Raw genomic sequence first — 25,758 nt, 5'->3', positions numbered from 1 at the left:
GTATTGATCTAGCCTTGCCCAGCATCTCTCTATACTTCAGCTAGGTCTGCATTCATGTCACATAGATGACTTTATTTAAGTTTAATGTGCTAGTCTTAGACCCAGTCTTCTACCTGTCAAACTTGCGACATTGAACATTATGATGCTCACTGCTACCTTGAGATGCCTTCACTCTGGGGTCATGAATTAGTCCTGTTAGATTACACATTACCAAATCTCTGGTCAGTTCCACAATGTGCAGTTCTAAGGAACAGTCTTGAAAGCGTTCCATGAAGTTTTCACTGAGGTCATTGCTGCCAATATGATTTATCCAGCTCATATATACATTGATGTAAATGATTGCCTTCCCTTTATCATCAGCTGTGAGAACACTACAGAGGCCAAGCTGAAAGAAAACTGACAATACGGATACATGAACACCAACTAGCAACCTAGAGACATGACCAATTCTCACTTGACTCACCACACACGCACAGAGGGACATGAATTTGACAGGGACAACACATCCATAATCGAATAAACCAAAAAGAGACATGCCAGGGAATTCCTGGAGGCCTGGTGTTCTAACCAGAACTCCATCAACAATCACATTGAATAAGACTCTGTGTACAAAAGACTGAGAAACAGAATAAGGAGTGGTACCAAACACACCAAAAAAAACTGAGGCATATAAATAACAAGTGGCAAAGAACAACAACGCTTCACTGGAGGCACGCTGCAAATGTTACCTAGCAGGGTGATGAAACATTTGCAATCAAACCCACAGTCTCGGCAATCTTGGCTACAACCTTGTCTAATCTCATCTGCCCTTTCCTGCCATCCTTTGACCTTTAATTTCCATATTAGTACTTTGCTCTCTTGTCATGACCGTACCTCTTGATTTGCTACATCTATCAAGCTAAATTCCTGTTCCTCATTGTTTACTTGCCTAGCTATGCAGTTTGCAAGAACTTTGGACCTATCATGATTCAGGTACAGATCATCCCAATAGTGCAAATCTCACTTTTCCTGATGTTGCTATCATTGTCCCAGGAGTGGAAACTCATTTCTCCCACACCAGTTTTAGAGCCACATAATTCATATCATACCTGATGCATTCTTTGTAATTAGCATGTGTTCAGATAAGAAATCCAGACTGCTACACTTGCTGTTCTGTTTAATTTGCTGCCCAGCTCCTAACACTGTTGGGGCTGAATCTCCTCCCGAAGTCCTTTCACATAGAATCCCTACAATGTGGAAACAGGCTTTTTGGCTCAACAAGTCCGCACAGACCTTTGCAGCATCACACCGAGACCATCCCCCTGTAACCCACCTAAGCGACACATCCCTGAACAGTACGGGCAGTTTAACATGGCCAATCTACCTAACCTGGACATCTTTGGACTGTAGGAGGAAACCGCAGCACCCAGAAGAAACCCACGCAGTCACAGGGAGAACGTGCAAACTCCACACAGTCACCCAAGGGTGGAATTGAACCTGGGTCCCAGGTGCTGTGAAGCAGCAGTGTTAACCATTGAGCCACCGTACCGTCCCTCCATGTCGTCACTACATGGATCACCACAATAGGATCTTCCCCTTACCACTCAAATTCCTGTTCAGCCCTGAGCAGATGCTTGAATTCCTGGTAACAAGCAGACAGCCCAGATCTCACCACAAATGCCTTTCTTCTGCTGATTCTGCTGTCAGAGATGTTTTCTCTGGAATTTCGTCTGAGAGGACTCTAAACTAGAAATGCTATGGCACCGTTGATGGTTCTTTTTGTTTTTAAGAGCTTCACAATTTTGTGTGAGAATCTGGTTTATTTTGCAGATGACAGTTCCCTCTCTCTGATTTTCTAAATGCCCTCATTGTTATTCCCTTGATGTCCTATTAATTTCTTTACAAGTGGATTGGTTCCAGGTTGCCAACACCATCAGATTTAAATGTTATTGGTTTTTAGTATCTAAGGAATTGGTTTAAATTGATTGGCTAGATTTGAAAAGAGTTGTCTTGCTAAAACTGCTGTTTGACTGTTTGCTACAAAATGTTTCAATTCACATACTCTCTGTGCACCTGCATTTTAAAGTTACTGTTCTGACATCCATTTTAACTCTAAGCACCGAAAATACACCATCTTCTAAAGAGATGCTGCATGTATTCTCCCTTTCTACAATTTTACGCACATTAGATTAGATTCCTCCAGTCTGGAAACAGGCCCTTTGGTCCAACAGGTCCACACCGCCCCTTGCAGCATCTGACCCAGACCCATCCCCCCTTAACCCACGCATCCCTGAACACTATGGGCAATTTAGCATGGCCAATCCACCTAACCTGCACATCTTTGGACTGTGGGAGGAAACTGGAGCAAACTCACACAGACACAGGGAGAATGTGCAAACTCCACACAGACAGTTACCCGAGGCTGGAATTGAACCCGGGTCCCTGGTGCTGTGAGGCTGCAGTGCTAACCACTGAGCCACCGTGCCACCCCAAATTTGGCAACCTGGAACCAACCCACTTGTAAAGAAATTAATAGGACATCAAGGGAATAACAATGTGGGCATTAGAAAATCAAAGAGAGGGAACTGCCATCTGCAAAATAAACCAGATTCTCACACAAAATTTTGAAGCTGTTAAAAACAAAAAGAACCATCAAAGGTGCCATAGCATTTCTAGCTTAGAGTCCTGACAGACGAAATTACAGAGGAAACATCTCTGACAGCAGAATCAGCAGAAGAAAGGCATTTGTGGTGTGAGATCAACAGAAGGCATAGTGTTCCAGTCTGGGCTGTCTGCTTGTTACCAGGAATTCAATCATCTGCTCAGGGCTGAACAGGAATTTGGGTGGTATGGGGAAGATCCTATTGTGGTGATCCATGTAGTGACGACATGAAGAGGATATGAAGGGACGGTACGGTGGCTCAATGGTTAACACTGCTGTCTCACAGCGCCAGGGACGCAGGTTTGCAACAACAGAAAACACACAAGATTTCCATACTTACAAGGATCACCTTTTCTTTTAAAGGTGATTAGACCCTAACTACAGCAAGCAGTTATAATCAGCATTTAATACTACTAATTTATACATGGACCCTGTTACAAACTCCCTGTTGCACAGACAGATATAAAGACAGACAGACAGCGAAATTTCAGTTACTGGCAGAGGAAAACTGGGAATGCAATCAACAGTTCCTATTCACAGTCATATAGGTGGTCCTTATGATTCTCATACTAGTTAATACTCTGTTTCTCAGTCATCCTTCTCCAGATTCTTTCACTGGCTTGCAAGGGGCACAGGGTGACTGGTTCCCTTATAAATGGCCTCTGATTTATTCATCAAAATTTACAACTTACAGTGACAATTGTAGAAAAGGGAACCAGTTTATATTGAGATTTAAAGTGAGTTCTGACTGCAGAAAGTAGAGGAACAGATCTTGAACTGGTGGATTAAATCCCTTCTCTGGATATTGTCACCAGGCCCAAGTTGTTTAGTATCTGAGAACCAATCATACAGCCATTGGCAGGCAAAAAGTATCTGTTATTCGTTATTGATCACTAATCGACAGACCAATTAATTTCTTGTTGTCACCAAGGGCTTAATCCCTCGAGTGCTGCTTGGCTCCATTTTGTCTGAAAATACTTCACTGCTTTTTGAATCAGTTTAACAATGCCTGCCAGAAACATTAGGTTTGCTAAGCAGGCAACAATCCATTACAACGTGCTTAAAAGCACAAAACTAAAAGGCACAGTCTTTACACAGCTCTTCTGATTGCCCTCTCCTGCTGCTATCCATTACATTCCTTGTAGCTTTGCCCATTTGAAGAGTTGATGAGTATCATGGTGCATATGCCCATGCAGTTTGAAGCTACAAACTTTTAACCAAACCAGCAACAGAACATCAAACCTATGAGGAATTGTGAAGACTGAGATGTATGCCTGGGGTATTTTTCCTGGGATGTTTTAATTCCAGGATGCTTATTCCAAGATATTCACTGGTATTTTATCAAGGTAATTATTCCCATCTGTTCAAGATTCTCCTGTTTTTCCTGTTTCTATCCTGGTATATATTGTTGCATTTCAGTTCTCCTGTTTCTATCCCAGTGTTTATTCCCCGAATATGGATAATGATGGGATAGTGTAGGGGGAGGGGCTTAGATTAGTTCACAGGTCGGCGCAACATCAAGGGCCGAAGGGCCTGTTCTGCGCTGTATTGTTCTATGTTCCGTGTTCTATGTAATTTTATTTCTTCCATTTCAATCCATGGTTTATTTCTGGATTTTAATTTCTCCTGTTTCTATTCTGGTGTTCATTCTGGGATTTTTTTTATTTTTCCTGTTTCTATCCATGGTTTATTTCTGGATGTTTATTGTTCCCATGTCTAATCCTGATGTTTATTCCTGAAATTCTGATCCGAGTTTTCATTATCAATATTTATTCTTTTCATGCTGTTCCAAGGTGCTCAATACCAAGTGTCTCTGCCCATTGGGTACTCTACTGTATTTATTGTTAACCTACCCCTCCACTTACCAATCCTTCTCTTCAATTTCTTTCCATCAGATGACTTAGTTATCACTGAATATGAGGCACCAAAACGATTGGAGATTGTGTGAATCAACTGACTGCAAAGACACGGTCTGTATCAAGCTCTTGTTCCCTCTCTCACTGTCTACTCAAATCCTTTCTCAGTCACTCTCTCAGTCCATTTCTCTCCCATTCTCCTGACTTTCACCTCCTTCACTCTCTCCCTGTCATTTTCTCCCCCTCCCTGACTTTCTGCCACTCTCCCATCACTCCTTCCTTTGGTCCCTCTTTTGCACCCTCTTTCACACCATCTCCGTCTCCCTCTCTTTCTTGCCATCTCCCTCACTGTCCTTGACACTGTTGTAGCATGCTGTTAAGTAACTGCCTGGAAATGAGCTTCCTGCTGGGATATTCCCCTTAGCCAGAGTTTTTTTTAACTCAGTAAAAGTCAGATGATTAAATACATTGTCTAACTCCTGAGTGATCATTAAAGAGACTTACTTCACCCAATACCAATGACATTGCCCCCAGATGCCTCCATCCCGGGACGTGATGTACCACCCTCTCGCTCCACCACCAAAATCACAGCCCACAGGACCAGGACCCGCCATAGCACAAACACACACGCATGCACGCACATGTGCACACATGCACATTCTTTGCTAGACTCCTTTCCAGTTTGCGTCATCCATCCTACACACCTGGTGCACTGCTGAGCTGGCAGCATGCCCCCCTTGGCACCCTACCCAACTGGCAAACAGCCTATCTGTTACATGACCCACGTGATATCCTCTTCCTATCCACTTGGCACCCTCCCACTCACATCACCCTATCCACACCGATCCCTACCCTGTACTCACCTGACGGAACTATAACCTCACATGTATGTGACATGCTGATCATTTATCAACTGTAGCTATCTGAGTTTCTTATTGTTTAAATTTCTGAATTTGACAGCTCACTATTGTGAAAGAGGGGAATAGTTTGCTCTCTCTTGACTTTTTTATATCACGAGATAATTGTTGAAATAGATGTTCTGCTCTGTGTTCCTAAGAGACCTGAACAGAACCTTCCCTTAGAACCAGGGATTTCTCATGTTGTTAATAAAACAAAGAGAGTGCCAATTTGTGTGTGATTATCACTCCTCATAACATCTGATCCAATGCCTCCTCCACACACACTATCCCACTCTTACTCACTATGGAGCCTCGTACAACAACAGAAGGAGGCCGTTCAGCCCCTCTTGCACAGGAACAGAAGAAGGTCATTCAGCCCCTCTCGAATTTATTACATAGGAACAGGAGATGACATTTAGCATGTTGCAGTGTGAACTAAGCTGCACAGATCAAACACTATGTTTTGTTTTCTGTTTTTTTTTCCACAGGTAAGCATTCCAGTGAGACTGTATTGGCTACTATGGACACAGAAGACAACTTGTAGAATCTGGTGATTTTTCCTGCCGTGATCTTATTGGGTGATACCCAGTTCCACAATAAAAAAGTTGTTCAAACAGAATCATCTGTGTTGTCTCAGTGTCCCTCTCTCTCTTAATCTGACTCACTCTCTGAGCCATATATGCTTTCACATGCTCCGAGCCAGATTTTCACATACTCTGTCCTATGTATCCACTCCATGTTCACTCCATATTCCATGCACACCGTAATTCTAGGTTTTACAATTCAAACTCAAATTCCAACATTAATTTGTCATTTGAGACTTTCACTAGTAAGGCAACATGAGATGATACAGTCACTCAGGAACCTAATCCTGCTGTACTCCCATTTCCACTGATCCCTTAGCCACAAGCACTATATCTACTACCTCCTTGAAAATGCAACACTTGATTTCAGCTACTTTCTGTGGTTGTGAATGCAACAGATGCACCACTTTCTGGGTGAAGAAATTTCTCTTCATCTCAATCCTAAACAGTTTGTTCCCTATCCTTAAATTACGACTCCTGTGACTGGACTCCACACCATTGGAAACATCCTTCCTGCATTTAAACTTTAGAATTGTATAGGTTTCTGTGAGATGACCCCTCATTCTTCTAAACTCCGGAGAGTAAAATCCTGACCAGTTCAATCTCTTCTCATACTCCAGTTCTGCCAACTCAGCAATCAATTTGATGAACCTTCATTGCAGTCCCTCCATGAACATACATTGCGAATAGCTGGAGTCCTAGTTAAACCTTACCATACCCCTCTCATCACTGCACTCTTTATGAAGTTATGTTTAGTAATTGTGAGTTGGAAGGTAGGAAGTTAGACGTTGTTTGTAAAAAAAAAGTGTCTGGTCCTTCTAAGAAGTACAGTGCTTTTCTAAGCTTATAGATTTATACAGAAAAAAAAGTGTCTGCAAACGGCTGCAAATGTACAGCCAGTTCTGAAATGGTAATGTATCAATTGGTTGTGTGATTGAAAGCCCTAGGCTTGTTTGATGTTTTGGCAATGAACTAGAATCAGCTAATTAGTTTAAACCAAGCACTTAGCGATTGAAAGCCAATCAAATTTAAATCTGATTGCTTTAAAAACCTTGGACCAATGCTGTTGTAAGAAAACTTATGTGTCATCCAAGGCATATAAGGAGACGGTTTTTTGAAAATTGGTGTGTGAGCAAACTGCCATCTGAGAAATAAACAAATAGCTCTCACAAGAAGTTGTTGATCTCTCTGACAAAATAACATCTTATCTATAAAACGTACCCTGGCACTTCTAGCTACGAGTCCTTGCAGAAGACTTCACAGGCAAAACATCCCTGATAGCTGGACCAGCAGAAGACTTTATGATTTGAAAAACAACAGAAGAAAGGTGTGTAGACTTTGAGAGACTAAGTTTTTAATTTCTTTTTCCTTATTACTTGACTTATATAAGTGGCCTTGTGGTTATTGGAACAACATACCAGTAGTATTTTGTTCAGTTAGAGAATAGTTAGGATTTGAGGGATTGTTCAGTTTGTTAACAGTTCTGTTAATTTGTTCACTGTTAGTGTTAAATAAATAGTTACTTGTTACTTATACTTAGAGGTTTTCTTTCATTTCATCACTCTTTTTTAACAGATTATAAAGGTGAAGGGAGCTTATCTGGTGGTTTGGGGTTAAATTATTGTAAGGGAAACTTTATTCCTCTTATAGCACATTGGGGGCTTGTGTTTCAGTTTAACGATCAGAGGGGTTTGACCTCTCTCCTCTCTGTAACAGATTGGGGTGCATCTGGAATTTGGCTAGTTTGTAGATGGGATCTGAACAGATTTGGACAGATTTGAACAGATTCGGGGTATGAAAGGTCCCAGGAGATTTAAACAGACTTGGAGATGAGTGTTCTAGATCTTTAAATAAAACTTCGGTGGATGTGGAGCTGGAAAAACACAGCAGGTCAGACAGTTTCCGAGGAGTTTAATTTAAGTTACTTGTGTTTCATTAAATCAAAAGTGAGGGAAATGGGTCTTAACATTGCTAAAGAGGTTCTGGGGTTTGACTTTACTTCCTAAATTTGCCAAGGAAGTTTGGAAAGACCATGGAAGGATATACTTTTAAAATTAGCAAACAGTTTAGAATTGGATTTATCCAGGGACAAGAGGAAAGTTGAAATTGTAAGGGAGTTAGTCAAGCATTTAGGTATACCAGGAAACAGGTAAGCGTAGTGGAATTAGAAAATTACATTGAAAATTAGACAATTGGAGTTCAAAGAGAACGAGAATGAAAGAAAAGCCGGGACAGAAGAGAAAGAAAGGAAACAAACTGTTTGTATAACAGCTCAAGCACACCGCAGGAAGAAAAAGAAAGAGAGTTTGAACTTCAGAAGTTGCAAATTGAACAGGATATCTAACTTAAAGGAATGGAGATGAAGGTAGAAGATAAGCTTCATGAGAGGAGAGTGTTGATGAGCAAACCCGTAACCGCCAAAGGCTACACACAAAAAACACGAATATGTCAAAACAGTGCCAAAATTCGACGATAAAAATAAAGAAGTCTTTTCTTATTTCCTTTGGGAAATTGGCTAGTGAGATGAATTGACCAGAGACTGTGTGGGTAATTATGAATTCAGACTGAATTGTACAACACATCATCCTCCGACACTTCCGCCATCTACAATCCGACCCCACCACCCAAGACATTTTTCCATCCCCACCCTTGTCTGCCTTCCAGAGAGACCACTCTCTCCGTGGCTCCCTTGTCTGCTCCACACTCCCCTCCAATCCCACCACACCCGGCACCTTCCCCTGCAACCGCAGGAAGTGCTACACTTGCCCCCACACCTCCTCCCTCACCCCCATCCCACACCCCAAGATGACTTTCCATATTAAGCAGATGTTCACCTGCACATCTGCCAATGTGGTAAGCTGTATCCATTGTACCCGGTGTGGCTTCCCCTACACTGGGGAAACCAAGCGGAGGCTTGGGAGAACATCTCCGCTCGGTTCGCAATAACCTCCCAGTCGCAAACCATTTCCACTCCCCCTCCCATTTCTCAGACGACATGTCCATCACGGGTCTCCTGCAGTGCCACAATGATGCCACCCGAAGGTTGCAGGAACAGCAACTCATATTCCGCTTGGGAACCCTGCAGCCCAATGGTATCAATGTAGCTTCAAAATCTCCCCTTCCCCCACTGCATCCCAAAACTGGCCCAGTTCATCCCCTCCCCCCACTGCATCACAAAACCAGCCCAGCTCTCTCTTTAAATGGATGAACACAGCAGGCCAAGCAGCATCTCAGAGGCACAAAAGCTGATGTTTCGGGCCTAGACCCTTCATCAGAGAGGAGGATGGGGTGAGGGTTCTGGAATATATAGGGAGAGAGGGGGAGGCGAACCGAAGATGGAGAGAAAAGAAGATAGGTGGAGAGGAGAGTATAGGTGGGGAGGTAGGGAGGGGATAGGTCAGTCCAGGGAAGACGGACAGGTCAAGGAGGCAGGATGAGGTTAGTAGGTAGAAAATGGAGAAAACCAGCCCAGCTCGTCCCCTCCCCCCACTGCATCACAAAACCAGCCCAGCCTGTCTCTGCCTCCCTAACCTGTTCTTCCTCTCACCCATCCCTTCCTCCCACCTCAAGCCGCACCTCCATTTTCTACCTACTAACCTCATCCTGCCTCCTTGACCTGTCCGTCTTCCCTGGACTGACCTATCCCCTCCCCTCCACCTATCTTCTTTTCTCTCCATCTTCGGTTCGCCTCCCCCTCTCTCCCTATATATTCCAGAACCCTCACCCCATCCTCCTCTCTGATGAAGGGTCTAGGCCCGAAACATCAGCTTTTGTGCCTCTGAGATGCTGCTTGGCCTGCTGTGTTCATCCAGCTTCACACTTTGTTATCTCGGAGTTCACTGATCACGTGGGTTCCCAAATCCAATGATACTCAACAATTCTGCATGGATTATAAGAAGGTCAATGTTGTACCTAAATCGAACTCAGACCCAACTCCAAGTCTAGAGGACTGTGTGGAAAAAGATGGACAAGACACTTGTCCATGGTTACTGACAATTATGTTTGTCAGAGAGAGAGCGAAAGAAGTTTCGGCATTTGTAACCCCAAATGACATATATCAATTCAGAGTAATGCCCTTTGGAATAAAGATCACACCAGCCACATTTCAAAGATTTATGAACAGAGTTTGGCAGGATTGACTAATTGTGCCGTCTATATAGATGACTTAATGATCATTAGCCGTTCATGGAAAGATTGTATGGTGTATTTGGCAAAGCTGTTTGAAGACTTTGGAAGGCAAAACTGGTCGTAAATCCAGCAAAAACTGAACTCGCAAAGACAGAAGTGACGTTTTTGGGACACGCCATTTGACATGGAATGATAACCTCAAGAAACATGAAGTCGAAGGCCATCAAGGAGTTTCTAACATCATCCTTTAAGAAAGCAGTACGTCGACTTCTGGAACTGAGCAGGTTCTACTAGAAGTTTGTACAAACCTTAATAAGCTGGTGCCACTGCTGATGGATTTGCTAAAGAAGAACAGCAAAATTCAGTGGATAGAGCAATGACGGGAAACATTTGGGAATTTAAAAGCTGGTTACCACCACACCAGGTTTAGCTTCACCAAATTTCTCAAAACCTTTAAAGTTGCTATTGATGCCAGCAGTACAGGGATTGGAGCCATATTGATGCCAGAGTTGAAGGGACAAATAGGTACTTTTCAAAGCAATTCAATATCCACCAGAGAAAATACTCCACCGTTGAAAAAGACTTATCAAGTTTGGTACTGGCCTGACAACATTTCAGTGTTTATGCTACAAACAACATTTCGGACCACAAATCTCTCATCTTTTTGGAAAGATGTATGGACAAAAATACAAGGCTATTTCATTGGAGTCTTATGTTACAGGTTTTTAATTTCTGGATTGTACATGTTGCCGGTCATAAAAAATGGTATTGCAGATGCATTACCATAAGTATTTAAAGAAGCGGAGATAAGATAGAACTGGTTTGATCTAGTGTTATACGTGTATGCAGATTTACAATGAAAGGTGTAACTTTAGATTACTGATGAATGTATCTTGTGATTATTGTTGTTGAGATAAAATAAAGAAGCCATCTTTTCATAATGATGGTTCTTTTCCTTCTTAAGGTAGGGGGTGTTACGATGTTGTGCAGACCAATTGTGAATTGAAAGGCAGAAAACGAACAGTTGTTTGTAAAAAAATGATAAGTGCGAACAGGGTCTGGTCCCTTTAGTAAGTATAAACAGCTGCAGGTTTACAGTCAGTCCTGAAATAGAAGCATAGAACATATAACAGTAAAGCACAGTACGTAAAAAGTGTGAGTTAATTCATTTGGAAGGACAACTTTGAAAGCAGAATGGAGGGTTAACGGAAAGATTTTTGGCAGTGTGGAGGAGCAGAGGGATCTTGGGGTTCATGTCCACAATTCATTGAAGGCAGCCACCCAGGTGGACAAAGTCAAGATGGTATATGATGTGTTAGATTTCATTAAGAGAGGGATTGAGTTCAAGATCCGTGAAGTTATGCTCCCACTATACAAAAGCCTGGTTCCGCCACATTGGAAGTATTGGGTCCAGTTGTGGTCATCGCATTATAAAAAGGATGTGGAAGCATTGGAAAAGATGCAGAGGACATGTACCAGGATGTTGCCTGGAATGGAGGGAAGGTCTTACGAGGAAAGGTTGAGAGAGCTAGGGCTTTTCTCTTCTGAGCGACGAAGATTGAGAGGTGACTTGATAGAGGTGTACAAAATGATCAGAAGTATAGATAGAGTGGACAGCCAGAAACTTTTTCCTAGAGTGGAAGTAGCTACTATGAGGTGGCACATTTTTAAAGTGAGTGGAGGTAGATATAGGGCAGACGTTAGAGGTAGGTTCATTACTCAGAGAGTGGTAGGGCTGTGGAATGCATTGCCAGAGAGGGTAGTAGAGTCAGCCTCATTAGGGGCATTTAAGTGGCTATTAGATAGGCACATAAATGATAGTATAAGGTAGGGGTGGAGGTTAGGTAGACCTTAGTTTTAGGGTAAAAGTTCAGCACAACATCGTGGGCCGAAGGGCCTGTACTTTGATGAACTGTTCTATATTCTATGTTCTATGTAACGCAGGCCCTTTGGCCCATGATGTTGTGCTAACCTATTATTCTACTAAGATCAAACTACCCTGTATACCCTACGTTATACTGTCATCCATGTGCCTAACCAAGCGTTGCTTAAAAGTCTCTGAAGTATCTGACTCCCCTACCTCTGCCGGCAGCCCATTCCACACACCCACCACTCTTTGCGTAAAGAGCCTACCTTTGACATCTCCTCTATACCTTCCTCCAATCACCTTAGAATTCTGCCCCCTCAGAATAATCATTTCCGCCCTGGGTTAAAAAGTCTCTGGCTATCCACTCTATCTATGCCTCACATCATCTTGTACACCTATATCAAGTCACCTCTCATCCTCCTTCGCTCCAATGAAAAACCCCTAGGTGCCTCAACCTTTTCTCATAAGACCTGCCCTCCAATCCAGGCAGCATCCTGGTAAATTTCCTCAGCACCATCTCTAAAGCTTCGACATCCTTCCTATAACGAGGTGACCTGAACTGAACATAATATTCTAAGTCTGGTCTAACAGTTTTGTAGAGTTGCAGCATAACCTCGCAGCTCTTAAACTGAAGTCCCCTGCCAAAGGAAGCCAACACACCGTATGCCTTCTTCACAGCCCTATCAACTTGGTAGCAACTTTGAGGGATCTATGGACGTGGACACCATGACATCTCTATTCCTCCATACTGCTGAGAATCCTGCCATTAACCCTGTATTCTGCATTCACATTTGACCTTCCAAAATGAATCACTTCACACTTTTCAGGGTTGAATTCTATCTGCCACTTCTTTGCCCAGCTCTGCATCCTGTGAATATCCTGTTGCAATCTACAACAGCCCTCCACACTACCCACAACTCCATCAATCTTCTTGTCATCGGCAAACATATTAACCCACCCTTCTACTTCCTCATCCAAGTCATTTATAAAGGTCACAAAGAGCAGAGGTCCCAGAACAGATCACTGTGGAACACCACCGGTCACCGAGCTCCAAGGTGAATACTTTCCATCTACTATCACCCTCTGTCTTCTACTGGACTGCCAGTTTTATATCCAGACAGCCAAATTTCCCTGAATCCCATGCCTCTTTACTTTATGAATGAGGTTACCATGAAGAACCTTATCAAATGGCTTGTTAAAATCCATATACACCACATCCACTGCTCTTCCTTCATCGATATGTTTCGTCACATCCTCAAACAATTCAGTAAGGTTTGTGAGGCATAACCTGCCCCTCACAAAGCCATGCTGATGATTTCTAATCAAACTGTCCTTTTCCAAATAATCATATATACTATCTCTCAGAATCCTCTCCAATATTTTGCCCACCACAAAAGTAAGCCTGGCTGGTCTGTAATTCCCAGGATTATCCCCATTCCTTTTCTTGAACAAGGCAATGACATTTTCCATCCTCCAAAGTTTTTTGGTACTACTCCAGTAGGCCCAAAACGTCAGTTTTTGTGCTTCTGAGATGCTGCTTGGCCTGCTGTGTTCATTCAGCTTCACACTTTGTTATCCAGCAATCTCTTCCCTTGCTTCCCATAGAAACATTGGGTATATCCCGTCTGGCCCAGAGGACTTATCTATCCTCATGTATTTCAAAATTTCAAGCACGTCCTATTCCTATCATCAACATGTTTGAGCATATCCATCTGTTTCTTGTTGTCCTCACAAATGTCAAGCTCCCTCTCACTGGTGAATACTGAAGCAAAGTATTCAGGAAGGACCTCCCCTACCCCCTCTGACTCCGTGCACAAGTTCCCTCCAATATCTCTGATTGGCCCCACCCTCACTGTGGCCATTCTCTTGTTCCTCACATAAGCATCAAACATCTTGGAGTTTTCCTTGATCCAACCTGCCAAGGTTTTTTCATGCCCCGTTCTTGTTCTCCTAAATCCATTCTTCAGTTCCTTCCTGGCTACCTTGTAGATATCTAGGGCCCTGTCCAATCCTTGCTTCCTCAACCTTAAGTAAGCTTCCTTCTTCCTCTTGACTAGATGTTCGACATGTCTCATCATCCAAGGTTCCTTCACCTTACCATCCTTTCCTTGACGCAGTGGGTCAAATCTATCCAGTACCTATAGCAACTGCTTCCTAAACAACCTCCACATTTCTGTTGTGCATTTTCCTGAGAACATCTGATCCCAATTTATGCTCCGCAGTTCTTGCCTAATAGCATTGTAATTCCCACTCCCCCAATTAAATGCATTCCCATACCTATGGCTCCTATCCCTCCCCATGACTATAGTAAAGGTCAGGGATTTGTGATGACTATCACCGAAATGCTGTCCCACTGAGAGATCTGACACCTGGCCTGGTTTGTCGCCAAGCACCAAATCCAATATGACCTCCCCTCGAGTCGGCCTAATCTGCATATTGAGTCAGCAATCCTTCCTTAAGAGACCTGACAAAATCTGCTCCATCCAAATTATGAGCACTAAGGAGGTTCCAGTCTACATTAGGGAAGTTGAAGTCACCCATGGCAACAACCCTGTCACTTCAGCACCTTTCCAAAATCTGTCTCCCAATTTGTTCCTCAGTGTCTCTGTTGCTATTAGGGGTGGGGTGGGGGGCACGGCAGGGGTCCGTAGAAAATTCTCTGACTGCTTTTTTTCTGTTTCTGACTTCCACCCATTCTGACTAACTGGAAAAACCCTCCTTGACAACCTTCCTTTCTGCAGCTGTGATACCAACTGATTAACAATTCTACTCCCCGACCTCTTTTACCTCTCTCCCTATTTATTTTGTAATATTTAGACCCCGGAACATCCAACAACCATTCTATCCCCTGTGTAATCCGTGCAACCCATCACACTGACTGTGATTTTGCCCTATCAACCGTTTATTCTTCCTCGCAGACTCTCTGCATGCTGTATCTGACTGTACACCAGCTAACCCATCCTCTGATCTGTAGCTCCAGTTCCATCCCCTGACAAACTAGGTTAATCTCTCCCGAAGACCTCCAGCAAACCTTATGCCCAGGATATTGGTGCCCATCCAGTTCAGGTGAAACCCGACCCGAATAGGTGCAGCCTTCAATATTCAAAAAATATGATGTCTACATATTCAAAAAACAGAAACTGACAGATACTGTTAATAACTAGACTCTCAGATTTACAAAGCAAAAACTGACAGGGACAGGTGTGTAAATATACTCACACGGTCATCGATCTGAAACTGACAGGCATAGATTGATAACTACACTCAGGCATTCTCATGGCAGAAATTGATAGGGAGAGAATGATAATTACAAACTCTTTAATGCAGCAAAGATGGACAGGTAAAAATTGATAAACGCATTCGAACATTAAAAAAACGCAGAAAATGACAGGTAAAGATTGAGATAACGAAATGTGAGGCTGGATGAACACAGCAGGCCCAGCAGCATCTCAGGAGCACAAAAGCTGACGTTTCGGGCCTAGACCCTTCATCAGAGACGGGGTTAGGGTTAGGGTTCTGGAAGAAATCGGGAGAGAGGGGGAGGCGGACCGAAGATGGAGAGAAAAGAAGATAGGTGGAGAGGAGAATATAGGTGGGGAGGTAGGGAGGGGATAGGTCAGTCCAGGGAAGACGGACAGGTCAAGGAGGTGGGATGAGGTTAGTAGGTAGGAGATGGAAGTGCGGCTTGGGGTGGGAGGAAGGGATGGGTGAGAGGAAGAACAGGTTAGGGAGGCAGAGACAGGTTGGACTGGTTTTGGGATGCAGTGGGTGGGGGGGAAGAGCTGGGCTGGTTGTGTGGTGCAGTGGGGGGAGGGGACGAACTGGGCTGGTTTTGGGATGTGGTGGGGAAGGGGAGATTTTGAAGCTGGTGAAGTCCACTTTGATACCATTGGGCTGCAGGGTTCCCAAGCGGAATATGAGTTGCTGTTCCTGCAACCTTCGGGTGGCATCATTGTGGCACTGCAGGAGGCCCATGATGGACATGTCATCTAAAGAATGGGAGGGGGAGTGGAAATGGTTTGTGACTGGGAGGTGCAGTTGTTTACTGCGAACCGAGCGGAGGTGTTCTGCAAAGCGGTCCCCAAGCCTCCGCTTGGTTTCCCCAATGTAGAGGAAGCCACACTGGCTACAGTGGATGCAGTACACCACATTGGCAGATGTGCAGGTGAACCTCTGCTTAATGTGGAAAGTCATCTTGGGGCCTGGGATAGGGGTGAGGGAGGAGGTGTGGGGGCAAGTGTAGCATTTCCTGCGGTTGCAGGGGAAGGTGCCGGGTGTGGTGGGGTTGGAGGGCAGTGTGGAGCGAACAAGGGAGTCACGGAGAGAGTGGTCTCTCCGGAAAGCAGACAGGGGTGGGGATGGAAAAATGTCTTGGGTGGTGGGGTCGGATTGTAGATGGCGGAAGTGTCGAAGGATGATGCGTTGTATCCGGAGGTTGGTGGGGTGGTGTGTGAGAATGAGGGGGATCCTCTTTGGGCGGTTGTGGTGGGGGCGGGGTGTGAGGGATGTATTGTGGGAAACGCGGGAGACGCGGTCAAGGGCGTTCTCGACCACTGTGGGGGGAATGTTGCGGTCCTTGAAGAACTTGGACATCTGGGATGTGCGGGAGTGGAATGTCTCATCGTGGGAGCAGAAGCAGCGGAGGCGGAGGAATTGGAATAGGGGATGGAACTTTTGCAGGAGGGTGGGTGGGAGGAGGTGTATTCTAGGTAGCTGTGGGAGTCGGTGGGCTTGAAATGGACATCAGTTACAAGCTGGTTGCCTGAGATGGAGACTGAGAGATTCAGGAAGGTGAGGGATGAGCTGGAGATGGCCCAGGTGAACTGAAGGTTGGGGTGGAAGGTGTTGGTGAAGTGGATGAACTGTTCGAGCTCCTCTGGGGAGCAAGAGGCGGCACCGATACAGTCATCAATGTACCGGAGGAAGAGGTGGGGTTTGGGGCCTGTGTAGGTGCGGAAGAGGGACTACTACAGACTAAGGCGGTGGCCATGGGCACCAGCTATGCCTGCCTCTTTGTAGGTTACGTGGAACAGTCCCTCTTCCGATGCTACACTTGCCCCCACACCTCCTCCCTCACCCCTATCCCAGGCCCCAAGATGACATTCCACATCAAGCAGAGGTTCACCTGCACATCTGCCAATGTGGTATACTGCATCCACTGTAGCCGGTGTGGCTTCCTCTACATTGGGGAAACCAAGCGGAGGCTTGGGGACCGCTTTGCAGAACACCTCCGCTCAGTTCGCAACAAACAACTGCACCTCCCAGTCGCAAACCATTTCCACTCCCCCTCCCATTCTTTCGATGACATGTCCATCATGGGCCTCCTGCAGTGCCACAATGATGCCACCCGAAGGTTGCAGGAACAGCAACTCATATTCCGCCTGGGAACCCTGCAGCCATATGGTATCAATGTGGACTTCACCAGCTTCAAAATCTCCCCTTCCCCTACTGCATCCCTAAACCAGCCCAGTACGTCCCCTCCCCCCACTGCACCACACAACCAGCCCAGCTCTTCCCCCCCACCCACTGCATCCCAAAACCAGTCCAACCTGTCTCTGCCTCCCTAACCTGTTCTTTCTCTCACCCATCCCTTCCTCCCACCCCAAGCCGCACCTCCATCTCCTACCTGCTAACCTCATCCCACGTCCTTGACCTGTCCGTCTTCCCTGGACTGACCTATCCCCTTCCTACCTCCCCACCTATACTCTCCTCTCCACCTATCTTCTTTTCTCTCCATCTTCGGTCCGCCTCTCCCTCTCTCCCTATTTCTTCCAGAACCCTCACCCCATCCCCCTCTCTGATGAAGGGTCTAGGCCCAAAACGTCAGCTTTTGTGCTCCTGAGATGCTGCTTGGCCTGCTGTGTTCATCCAGCCTCACATTTTATTATCTTGGATTCTCCAGCATCTGCAGTTCCCATTATCACAGGTAAAGATTGAGAACCAATTTGTAACTACACTTCTTCCCACATTCACCAAGCAGGAACTAAATTAACAGGGCAAAAACTGAGAGGGAAGAGACTGATCATGATTTTCACATTCACCTAGCTGAAACTGATGGTCATTGATTAGTACCTGCACTCTCATATTCATGCAGCAGATACTGACAGGAAGAGAATGATCATTGCACTGATATTCTCATAGCAGATACTGATAGGTGCAGGTGGATAACTACACTCGCATTGATATTGCTTGATGTGACAGGTACAGGCATGGAGAAAAAGGAGACTGAGAAGTGTATTTTGATAACTACACTCATACCTTTCCAGAGCAGAATTTCACATGTACGTATTAATAACTATACTCACATAGTCACAGGACAGAAATTTTAGGAGACAGATTGATAACCACACTCTCACATTCACAGCACACAAAGTGACAGGAACATGTTGACAAATACAGTCATACATTCACAGAGCAGAAACTGACAGATACAGATTGATAACAACATTCACAAATCACAGAGCAGAACCTGATGGGTAAATATTACTAACTACACTTTCATATTACTATAGAAGAAACTGAATAGCATAAACTGATAACTGTATTCACACATTCACATTGCAGAAACTTCCAGGTACAGATCAACAAATACACTCATGCACAAGAAGGGCCACCGGATCCGAAACGTTAGCTCTGTTTTCTCTTTCACAGATGCTGCTAGACCTGCTGAGCTTTTCCAGCAATTTTGTTTTTATTCCTGATTTACAGCATCTGCAGTTCTTTTGGTTTTGAGAAACTGACAGGGACCGATTATTAGCTATGTTTCCATATTCACATAGCAAAAACTGACAGGTACAAATTGAAAACCACAGTCACATATTCACAACACAGAAAGTGAAAGGCAAAATTTAATGAACACACTCTCTCATTCACATTGCAAAGACTGAGAAGGACGGGTTGATAAACAACCTCACACATTCACATAGCAGAACTGCCAATTTCATATCAATACCTAAACTGAAGTAATCACACAGCAGAAACTGACAGGTACACACTGATAAATAAACTCACATTTTCACATTGCAGAAATCAACAGTTATAAATTGATACTTAAACTGTCATATCCACAAAACTGAAACTGATAAATACTGATTGATTACCATATTTATTTACATCGCAGAGATTGACAGGTACAAATTGCTAACTACACACACAGTCACATAGCAGAAATTCACAAGCGTATATTAACAACTATAGTTCCATACTCAAAGTCAAAACTGACAGGTAGCAATTGATAATCACATTCACATATAACTGAAATTGACAGGTACAAATTGATAATTACACTTACAAAGTCACATATGTGAAATAAGTGAGAAGTACAAGTTGATATCTTCAGTTCCACATTTGCTTTGCAGTAACTGACAGGGACAGATTGATGACATTCCCACATTCATTTCACAAATATGGACAGATAACTATCCTCATTTATTCACATTGCACAAACTGAGAAGAACAGGTTGACTCTCACTTTCACAATACAGCAACTGCTATGGACAGACTAATAATTACACAGACATATTCACTGAGCAGAAACTGACAGTTACAGAATGATAACAGCACTTAAACATTCACATAACGAAAACAAATATGAAAAAATTGATAACTAAACTCACGTGTTGTAAGGTGGGCCAAAAATCCCCATCAGTTGTTGAACATACCTTGGGCTTAAAATCCCTAGCAAGGGGGAAGTTAGGGGAATTATAGTACATTGGATTAAAGTCACTGGGTCTTCAGGAACCGTGGGCTGCAACTGAGCCAGGAAAAGGCTTTCTGGAACAGACTAGGGGATATACAGGCCATGGGTAGGTATCTGGGACAGGGACTAGCTAAGTGAAACTAAAAGGAAAACTGCCATTTATGCCTCAGCTAAAGCAATGCAAGCCAGCCTACAGGAAATAAACAACCTCAAACTTCAGACCCTTTGGAGCCGACACAGGTATCAACCCATTCAATTCCAAATCAATGCTCAGGCACAAAGGGGCTGAACATTCCACACCACTGTGTTACATGAAAACCTGGTTCACCTTGGAACCTTCACACCAATATGCAAAGTGCACAGAAACCATCCAAGGGAAATGCCAGACATTCCAAATCCATCAAAACCATTCTTTCCAAATGAAAAACGATTATCATCCATTCCAGTGCTCAGGAAACCTTTTCAACCCAGCAAAGAGGAACAATCGCTCACAGGTTTGGTGGGAGATAAAGGGGAGCTTGCAGTTGGGTATAAATGGAAACCCTGAGCCCAGCACAAGGAGGGAGAGAAAAGTGGAAAGTGCAGAGAGAAGCGAAGGAAAAGGAGAAACAATAAAAGAGAGTGAGAAGCCTGCACTGTGAGTGGGGCATTGTGAAACCAGTACAGCAAGACCAATGGCCGGGGGTGGAGAGGGGTGGTGGGGGCAATGGCCTAGTGGTATTATCGCTGGACTATTAATCCAGAGATCCAGATAACATTCTGGGGACTTGGCTTCAAATCCCACCACTGCGGATTGTGGAATTTGAATTCAATAAATGTCTGGAATTAAGAATCTAATGATGACTGTGATTCCATTGTTAATTGTGGGACTCCATTGTCGATTGTCACTAACGTCATTTAGGGAAGGAAACTGCCATCCTTACCTGGTCTGGCCTGTGTGTGACTCCAGATCCACTGCAATGTGGCTGACTCTAGACTGCCCTCTGGGCAATTCAGGAAGGACAAATGCTGCTATGCCAGCGACACCCTCATCCCGTTAATGACTAAAGGAAGAAAAATCTACGGAAAACTAACTACAAACCTCCACTCGATGTCCAGAGGCGACTGAAGGCATCCCCAAATACGACACACCAGCCAGGGCAATGCCAGCAACATTCTCCAGCAGCTGCAACAACAGCCTGCTCGCAAAACCACCTGGAGGAGGAGAAAAACCAAGGTACTCACTAGGCCAATTCCACATGTCCAACCGCATTGACAGACACTGCTCAACTGACCATTATCGGTACCTACAGCCCTTCGCAGAGCCCCAGCTATGGGAAGCGGTTACAAACAGAGTCAGTCGAAATCATGGTTTTCACACCAGTGGTGAGCCTAAGGTCATTGAGACCTCTAACCCAGCTGGGCTCGTCAGAGACAGGGCAAGGGGGGAGATGTTGGGGAGGGTTGGGGTCAATGGTGTAGGGCACGCCCAAGGAAGGGAAGTGGATTAGAACATCTCCCTCTCTCTTTTCCCTGATTAGTATAGTAACAGTCACCCATTGTATTTATTTTACCCACTGTATTAATTAACTGGGAGACAGTCTCAGTCAGAGACAGAGGGATGGTTTCAATTTGATATTCACTTTCTTGCTTTGTAAATATATCAATTGTGCTTGTTTATTTGTGCAATTGCTTTAGTCCCTTTTGAAACCAGCCTGCCCAAGTATTCAACTTGCTGCTGACAAAACTGAAGTTTTTTCCGAGACACCTTATGTCCCCATCCACCAGCTTCCTCAGGAGGAGGAGGGTGTCTTGCTCACACTGTTCCTTACTGTCTGAACAGACAAGCAGATCATCGACATACTGTAATAATGTACTCTCTACTGGCAAACTTTTCAATTCTGCCCATAATATTTGGTTAAAAACATGTGGAGGGTGCTTGAACCCTTGTGGCATTCTACTGTAAGTGTATTGTTGACCTTCATAGGTAAATGCAAACAAATATTGACAATGTTCTGCTAGAGGAATGGTAAAGAAAGCAGCACACAAATCAACAACTGAAAACCACTCTGCCTGGGGAGACACATTCGTCAATAGTGTCTGTGAATTTGGGACTTCTGCAGGCCAGTCCTCCACTACCTCATTGACTGCTCTTAGGTCATGTACTAGTCTCCATTTTGTTCCATCTGCTTTTAAAACCGGTAACAGGGGGGGTGTTACAAGGACTTTGTGTTGTTATAAGAACCCCTGCCTCCAATAGCCCTTGAATTATTGCTGCTATCCCTTCTATCGCTTCCTGTCTCAAGGGATATTGTGATCGCTGAAGCAAAACGACTCCGGGCTTCATCCTTATTTCCACTGGTCTGACTGATTTTTGCTATTCCCACATCAGTATCATGAGCTGACCATAAGCTAGTTGGGAGAGTATCCAACTGTTGACTGACTGGCTGTACGCTCTTTTCTATTGCCACTGGCATGCTCTTTTGAGGGGTTACAATAACTTCCTTCGAGTTTCCTATCATCTCACAACATACTATAATTTTAATGTACCTGCCATCTTTTGATTCCCACAATTCTGGTGTGAGTACATACCACTCCCATTCCTGAACTGATTCCCCTTGCTTAGCCATAACCCCTAGGTCCTTAGAATGATACTCTTCATTTACCAGTGTTGACACATGAGGCGCAGCATCTGACACACTATACCATTCATTCAAAACTCATTCCTTTTTATCTGTAGAATCGCTCCCTGTTTTCCTATTATTGCCTCACCACTCAGTTGCTGTGGACAGTTCCTGATGCCACCTTCTTTCTAAATCTTTATCCTGAGTCTCATCAAATATCATTGTACAATGCAACTCAGACTTAGGCGACTTTGCCTTAGGCAGTATTGTTACCACTTCTGCTTCCCACTTCTTCCAGATCTTCTGAACATCATCTGTTATCACGTATCCAGTATACATTGGCATCCCTATCCTCTTGCACTACTAGTTGCGTGTTGGTCTTTTCTACACTCAGACCTTGCTGTGGGCATTCTAGTCTTACTTGCAGTTTCAGCAAAGCATCTCTACCTAACAAATTTATTGGTGTTTCTTTAGATACTAATATTGGCAAGACTACCTCCCTGCCATCCATTTCCAATATTACTGGAGCTGTAAATTGAGTTAACTGTGATTTCCTGAAGAACCCTATTGTTTTAACAAATTTACTGGTCATGGGAAGGTGAGAGGCATAATGCAGTTGTAAACATGTATATGTTGCCCCAGTATCTATCATCACTGGCGTCTGCTGCCCTTCTATTTTAACTTGTATAATTGGTTCTTGGTTAGCCTCCCATGTTATCACAGGGTAGTGACCCTTCCCGTCTAGGTCCTCGGGGCACCCCTAACACATCCTATACGGGTTAACAGGCTCTGCTGGGCCTGAAGCTGCCCGGGGTTCCTGCTGCTGTGGCACATTATGAGTTCCTCCGGGCACAAACCAATGCGGGCAGTTTCTTCTGAAGTGCCCTGGTTGGTTGCATCCCCAGCACACCACCTCTGACCACCCTTGAGTCTGATTCTTTGCCCCATTTCGTGTCCCCCCGATCCCTGCGCCCCTGCCCCTGAGGAGTCCAGTTCTGTCTAGGCTGCTGTCTCATTCTGCCCCGCCCTTGGTGCAGCGCTTGAGGACGAGTCCCTCCAGAGACCCCCGTTGCTGGCATAGGACCGTGCAGGCCCTGTCCGGCTGACTGATAGAACGCCCCTTGTGCAGGCAGCTGAGCACCCATGTCTGTTCTTACGGGTATAACTTTCTTGGCTTTTTCTTTCTCTTTCTTTCTGAGTTCTTCGAGCTGCATTTGCGTCAATTTTCTCTGCACCTCACCCTGCTGTTCAACCAGGTTTTTTCTGTCTTTTCAATATCTCTCAACTGCGTGTGCCACATGATTTTTAAATTCCTGGTGTCTCTTTGTGTCAGTCAGTCCCACCACCTCATCCAGTCTTGCCTTGACCTGTGGGGGCATTGCTTCAATGACAACATTGCGGAACATTGCAGTCAACAACTGATTGCCTTCTATGTCTTGCTCTGTTTCCAGCTTCCACGTCCCTTAGCTGCTTTTCTATATAGGCTCTGATGAAGGGTCTAGGCCCGAAACGTCAGCTTTTGTGCTCCTGAGATGCTGCTTGGCCTGCTGCGTTCATCCAGCTTCACACTTTGTTATCTTGGATTCTCCAGCATCTGCAGTTCCCATTATCACTGCTTACCTATTTTGTTGGGTACACTGTATTCTTCAGCCTCGGGAGCGTCCCCGGCGGACTGAGAAGTGCCCTGTTGCTGCCGCCTATTTCCGGGTGAGTCTCTTCCCGATCCTGCCGGCTACGCTAATTTCTGTGGTAGAAAATCACTCGGAGACGCGGAGAGTTCCTCAAGAAGAAGATCTTTTATTTGCAAATAAAAGCCGTGACAATCCGGAGGTATCCTTCAAGAATTTCGGGCTTACATATCTCATACCTTTTTGTTATCACATTTCTTGTCTGGCTTATCAGCACATCCAACTGTGTTAGCCAGGGTTATCTCTCAGTAACCCAATGATGTTAGTCCTGTTATCTTTCCACCTCCGCCACTTGGGTTTTTTTCTCCTTCTACTTAATTCATAGTATAATGATTATGCATCTCTATTTCTGCCACAATGTTTTTTTCTACTTTAGAGTTATTTCTAATTAATTCCATTAAAATTAGATGTCTGCTGCTATCTTGCCACAACGGTTTTAAATCCCTAAGTGGTCTCAATTACCTCATACTAATGTTTGCTTATATACTTTTATTCTTAAACATGCTGATATGAGTGTCTGGTTTTAATTAGACTACTTGACTAAACTAGAGTTAGTCTGCCTGACTAATTGATCAAATTCAGTTGTTCTGTCTTTATTTAATACAGTCAATTGTGTTGAACTGATTTCCTCGCTCTTGTTCCCCGTTCTAATCCCCTATTGTTGTATTATGCTTTTATTAATATATAGCTGTTTAATTGAGGTGATCTTGTGTAACGCCTTGTCAAGTTTCACATTTTATTTTCCATAACACACACGCACGTGCACCCCAAGCACATAGTCACACACACACACACACACAAACAGACTTGCACAAACTGACATACACACAGACGTGCATGCACATACGCAGACATCGTCATTCTCCCACACATTCATATATATGCACACACTCATAGACACACACGGATAGACACACTCACATACAGACATACCCAGGTGCACAATCACACAGTTACATTCACGCACATACTTAGATAGAAACGCATGCAGTCATACTCACACACGCACACATACCCAGACATGCAATCACAGCTACACACATACGCAGAGGCAGTAATGCATTCACCCAGACTCTCACACAGACACATACACACACACACACTCAGTAACAGTCACATACGCCGAGGAGTGGCAGCGTGTACCATAAATACTGTGCATCTTAACGATTAATACAGACTCTCTCAGTGTTACCTCTGGATGGTGTGACATTTTACTATCCGCAAGAGCGAGGGCAGGGGCTTTGCCGGAGCAGCCCCGTAGCTCAGTCTTATCAGAGCCTCACACCTTCAGGATGTGAATAGATAGCAAACGTTTCTCTGCTTGCATTATGTTCAAATCCTGCAGATTTCCCTTCCTGGATGTACTGAGAGAGTAAGGACCCCACCATGGAGTGCCTTAGTTCCCCGCATTTGAACGCTGACAGTGATCTGGAGTCAGAGCAATGAAGAGTGCACAGCAACTGCTCTCTGAGCCCCATGGGCCGCAGAATGAAATACAGCTCAGCAATCCGAGAGCTCAGCTATGAAGAGACAGAGAGAAACAAAAGGAAGTAAATGGCTCTCAAAGTCCACCCCGCTGGAGATCAGGCACCCAATTTGAGAAAATAACAAAATACTCGCAACTGAGGAACGATAGAATTCCATGTTTTATGCAACGTTAAGACACGATTGGTCAGAGTTTCTGCGCTGCATGAGTGTCTATAACTCGATTTCTCTCTATTACCCCGTTTGTGACTCTCTATAACTCCCTATGCCTTTCTATAATTCTATACAACTCTATGACCCTCTGTGAC

General features: G+C 44.3%; 1 protein-coding gene and 1 long non-coding RNA gene across 4 annotated transcripts in view; one reads left to right on the top strand and one right to left on the bottom strand.

Moving 5' to 3' along the window:
* Positions 1 to 6,015, top strand: part of LOC125448495 (alpha-2-macroglobulin-like) — a 109,814-nt gene extending 103,799 nt beyond the window's left edge. For all 3 annotated transcript variants that reach the window (XM_059641243.1, XM_059641241.1, XM_059641245.1), the window contains 2 exons: positions 4,537 to 4,611; positions 5,885 to 6,015. In XM_059641243.1, coding sequence (XP_059497226.1) covers positions 4,537 to 4,589 — 53 coding nt within the window. In that variant the 3' untranslated portion in view covers positions 4,590 to 4,611; positions 5,885 to 6,015. The remainder of the gene's footprint in view (positions 1 to 4,536; positions 4,612 to 5,884) is intronic.
* Positions 1 to 20,870, bottom strand: part of LOC132206666 (uncharacterized) — a 64,533-nt gene extending 43,663 nt beyond the window's left edge. The window contains exon 1 of the long non-coding RNA XR_009443094.1: positions 20,756 to 20,870. This is a non-coding gene — a long non-coding RNA (uncharacterized LOC132206666). The remainder of the gene's footprint in view (positions 1 to 20,755) is intronic.
* Positions 20,871 to 25,758: the final 4,888 nt, after the last annotated feature.

This window comes from Stegostoma tigrinum, chromosome 41, assembly GCF_030684315.1.
Source record: "Stegostoma tigrinum isolate sSteTig4 chromosome 41, sSteTig4.hap1, whole genome shotgun sequence".
Taxonomy (NCBI): domain Eukaryota; kingdom Metazoa; phylum Chordata; class Chondrichthyes; order Orectolobiformes; family Stegostomatidae; genus Stegostoma; species Stegostoma tigrinum.
Note: the sequence above shows the minus strand (reverse complement) of the source record. Positions and strands in the feature narration are given on the sequence as shown.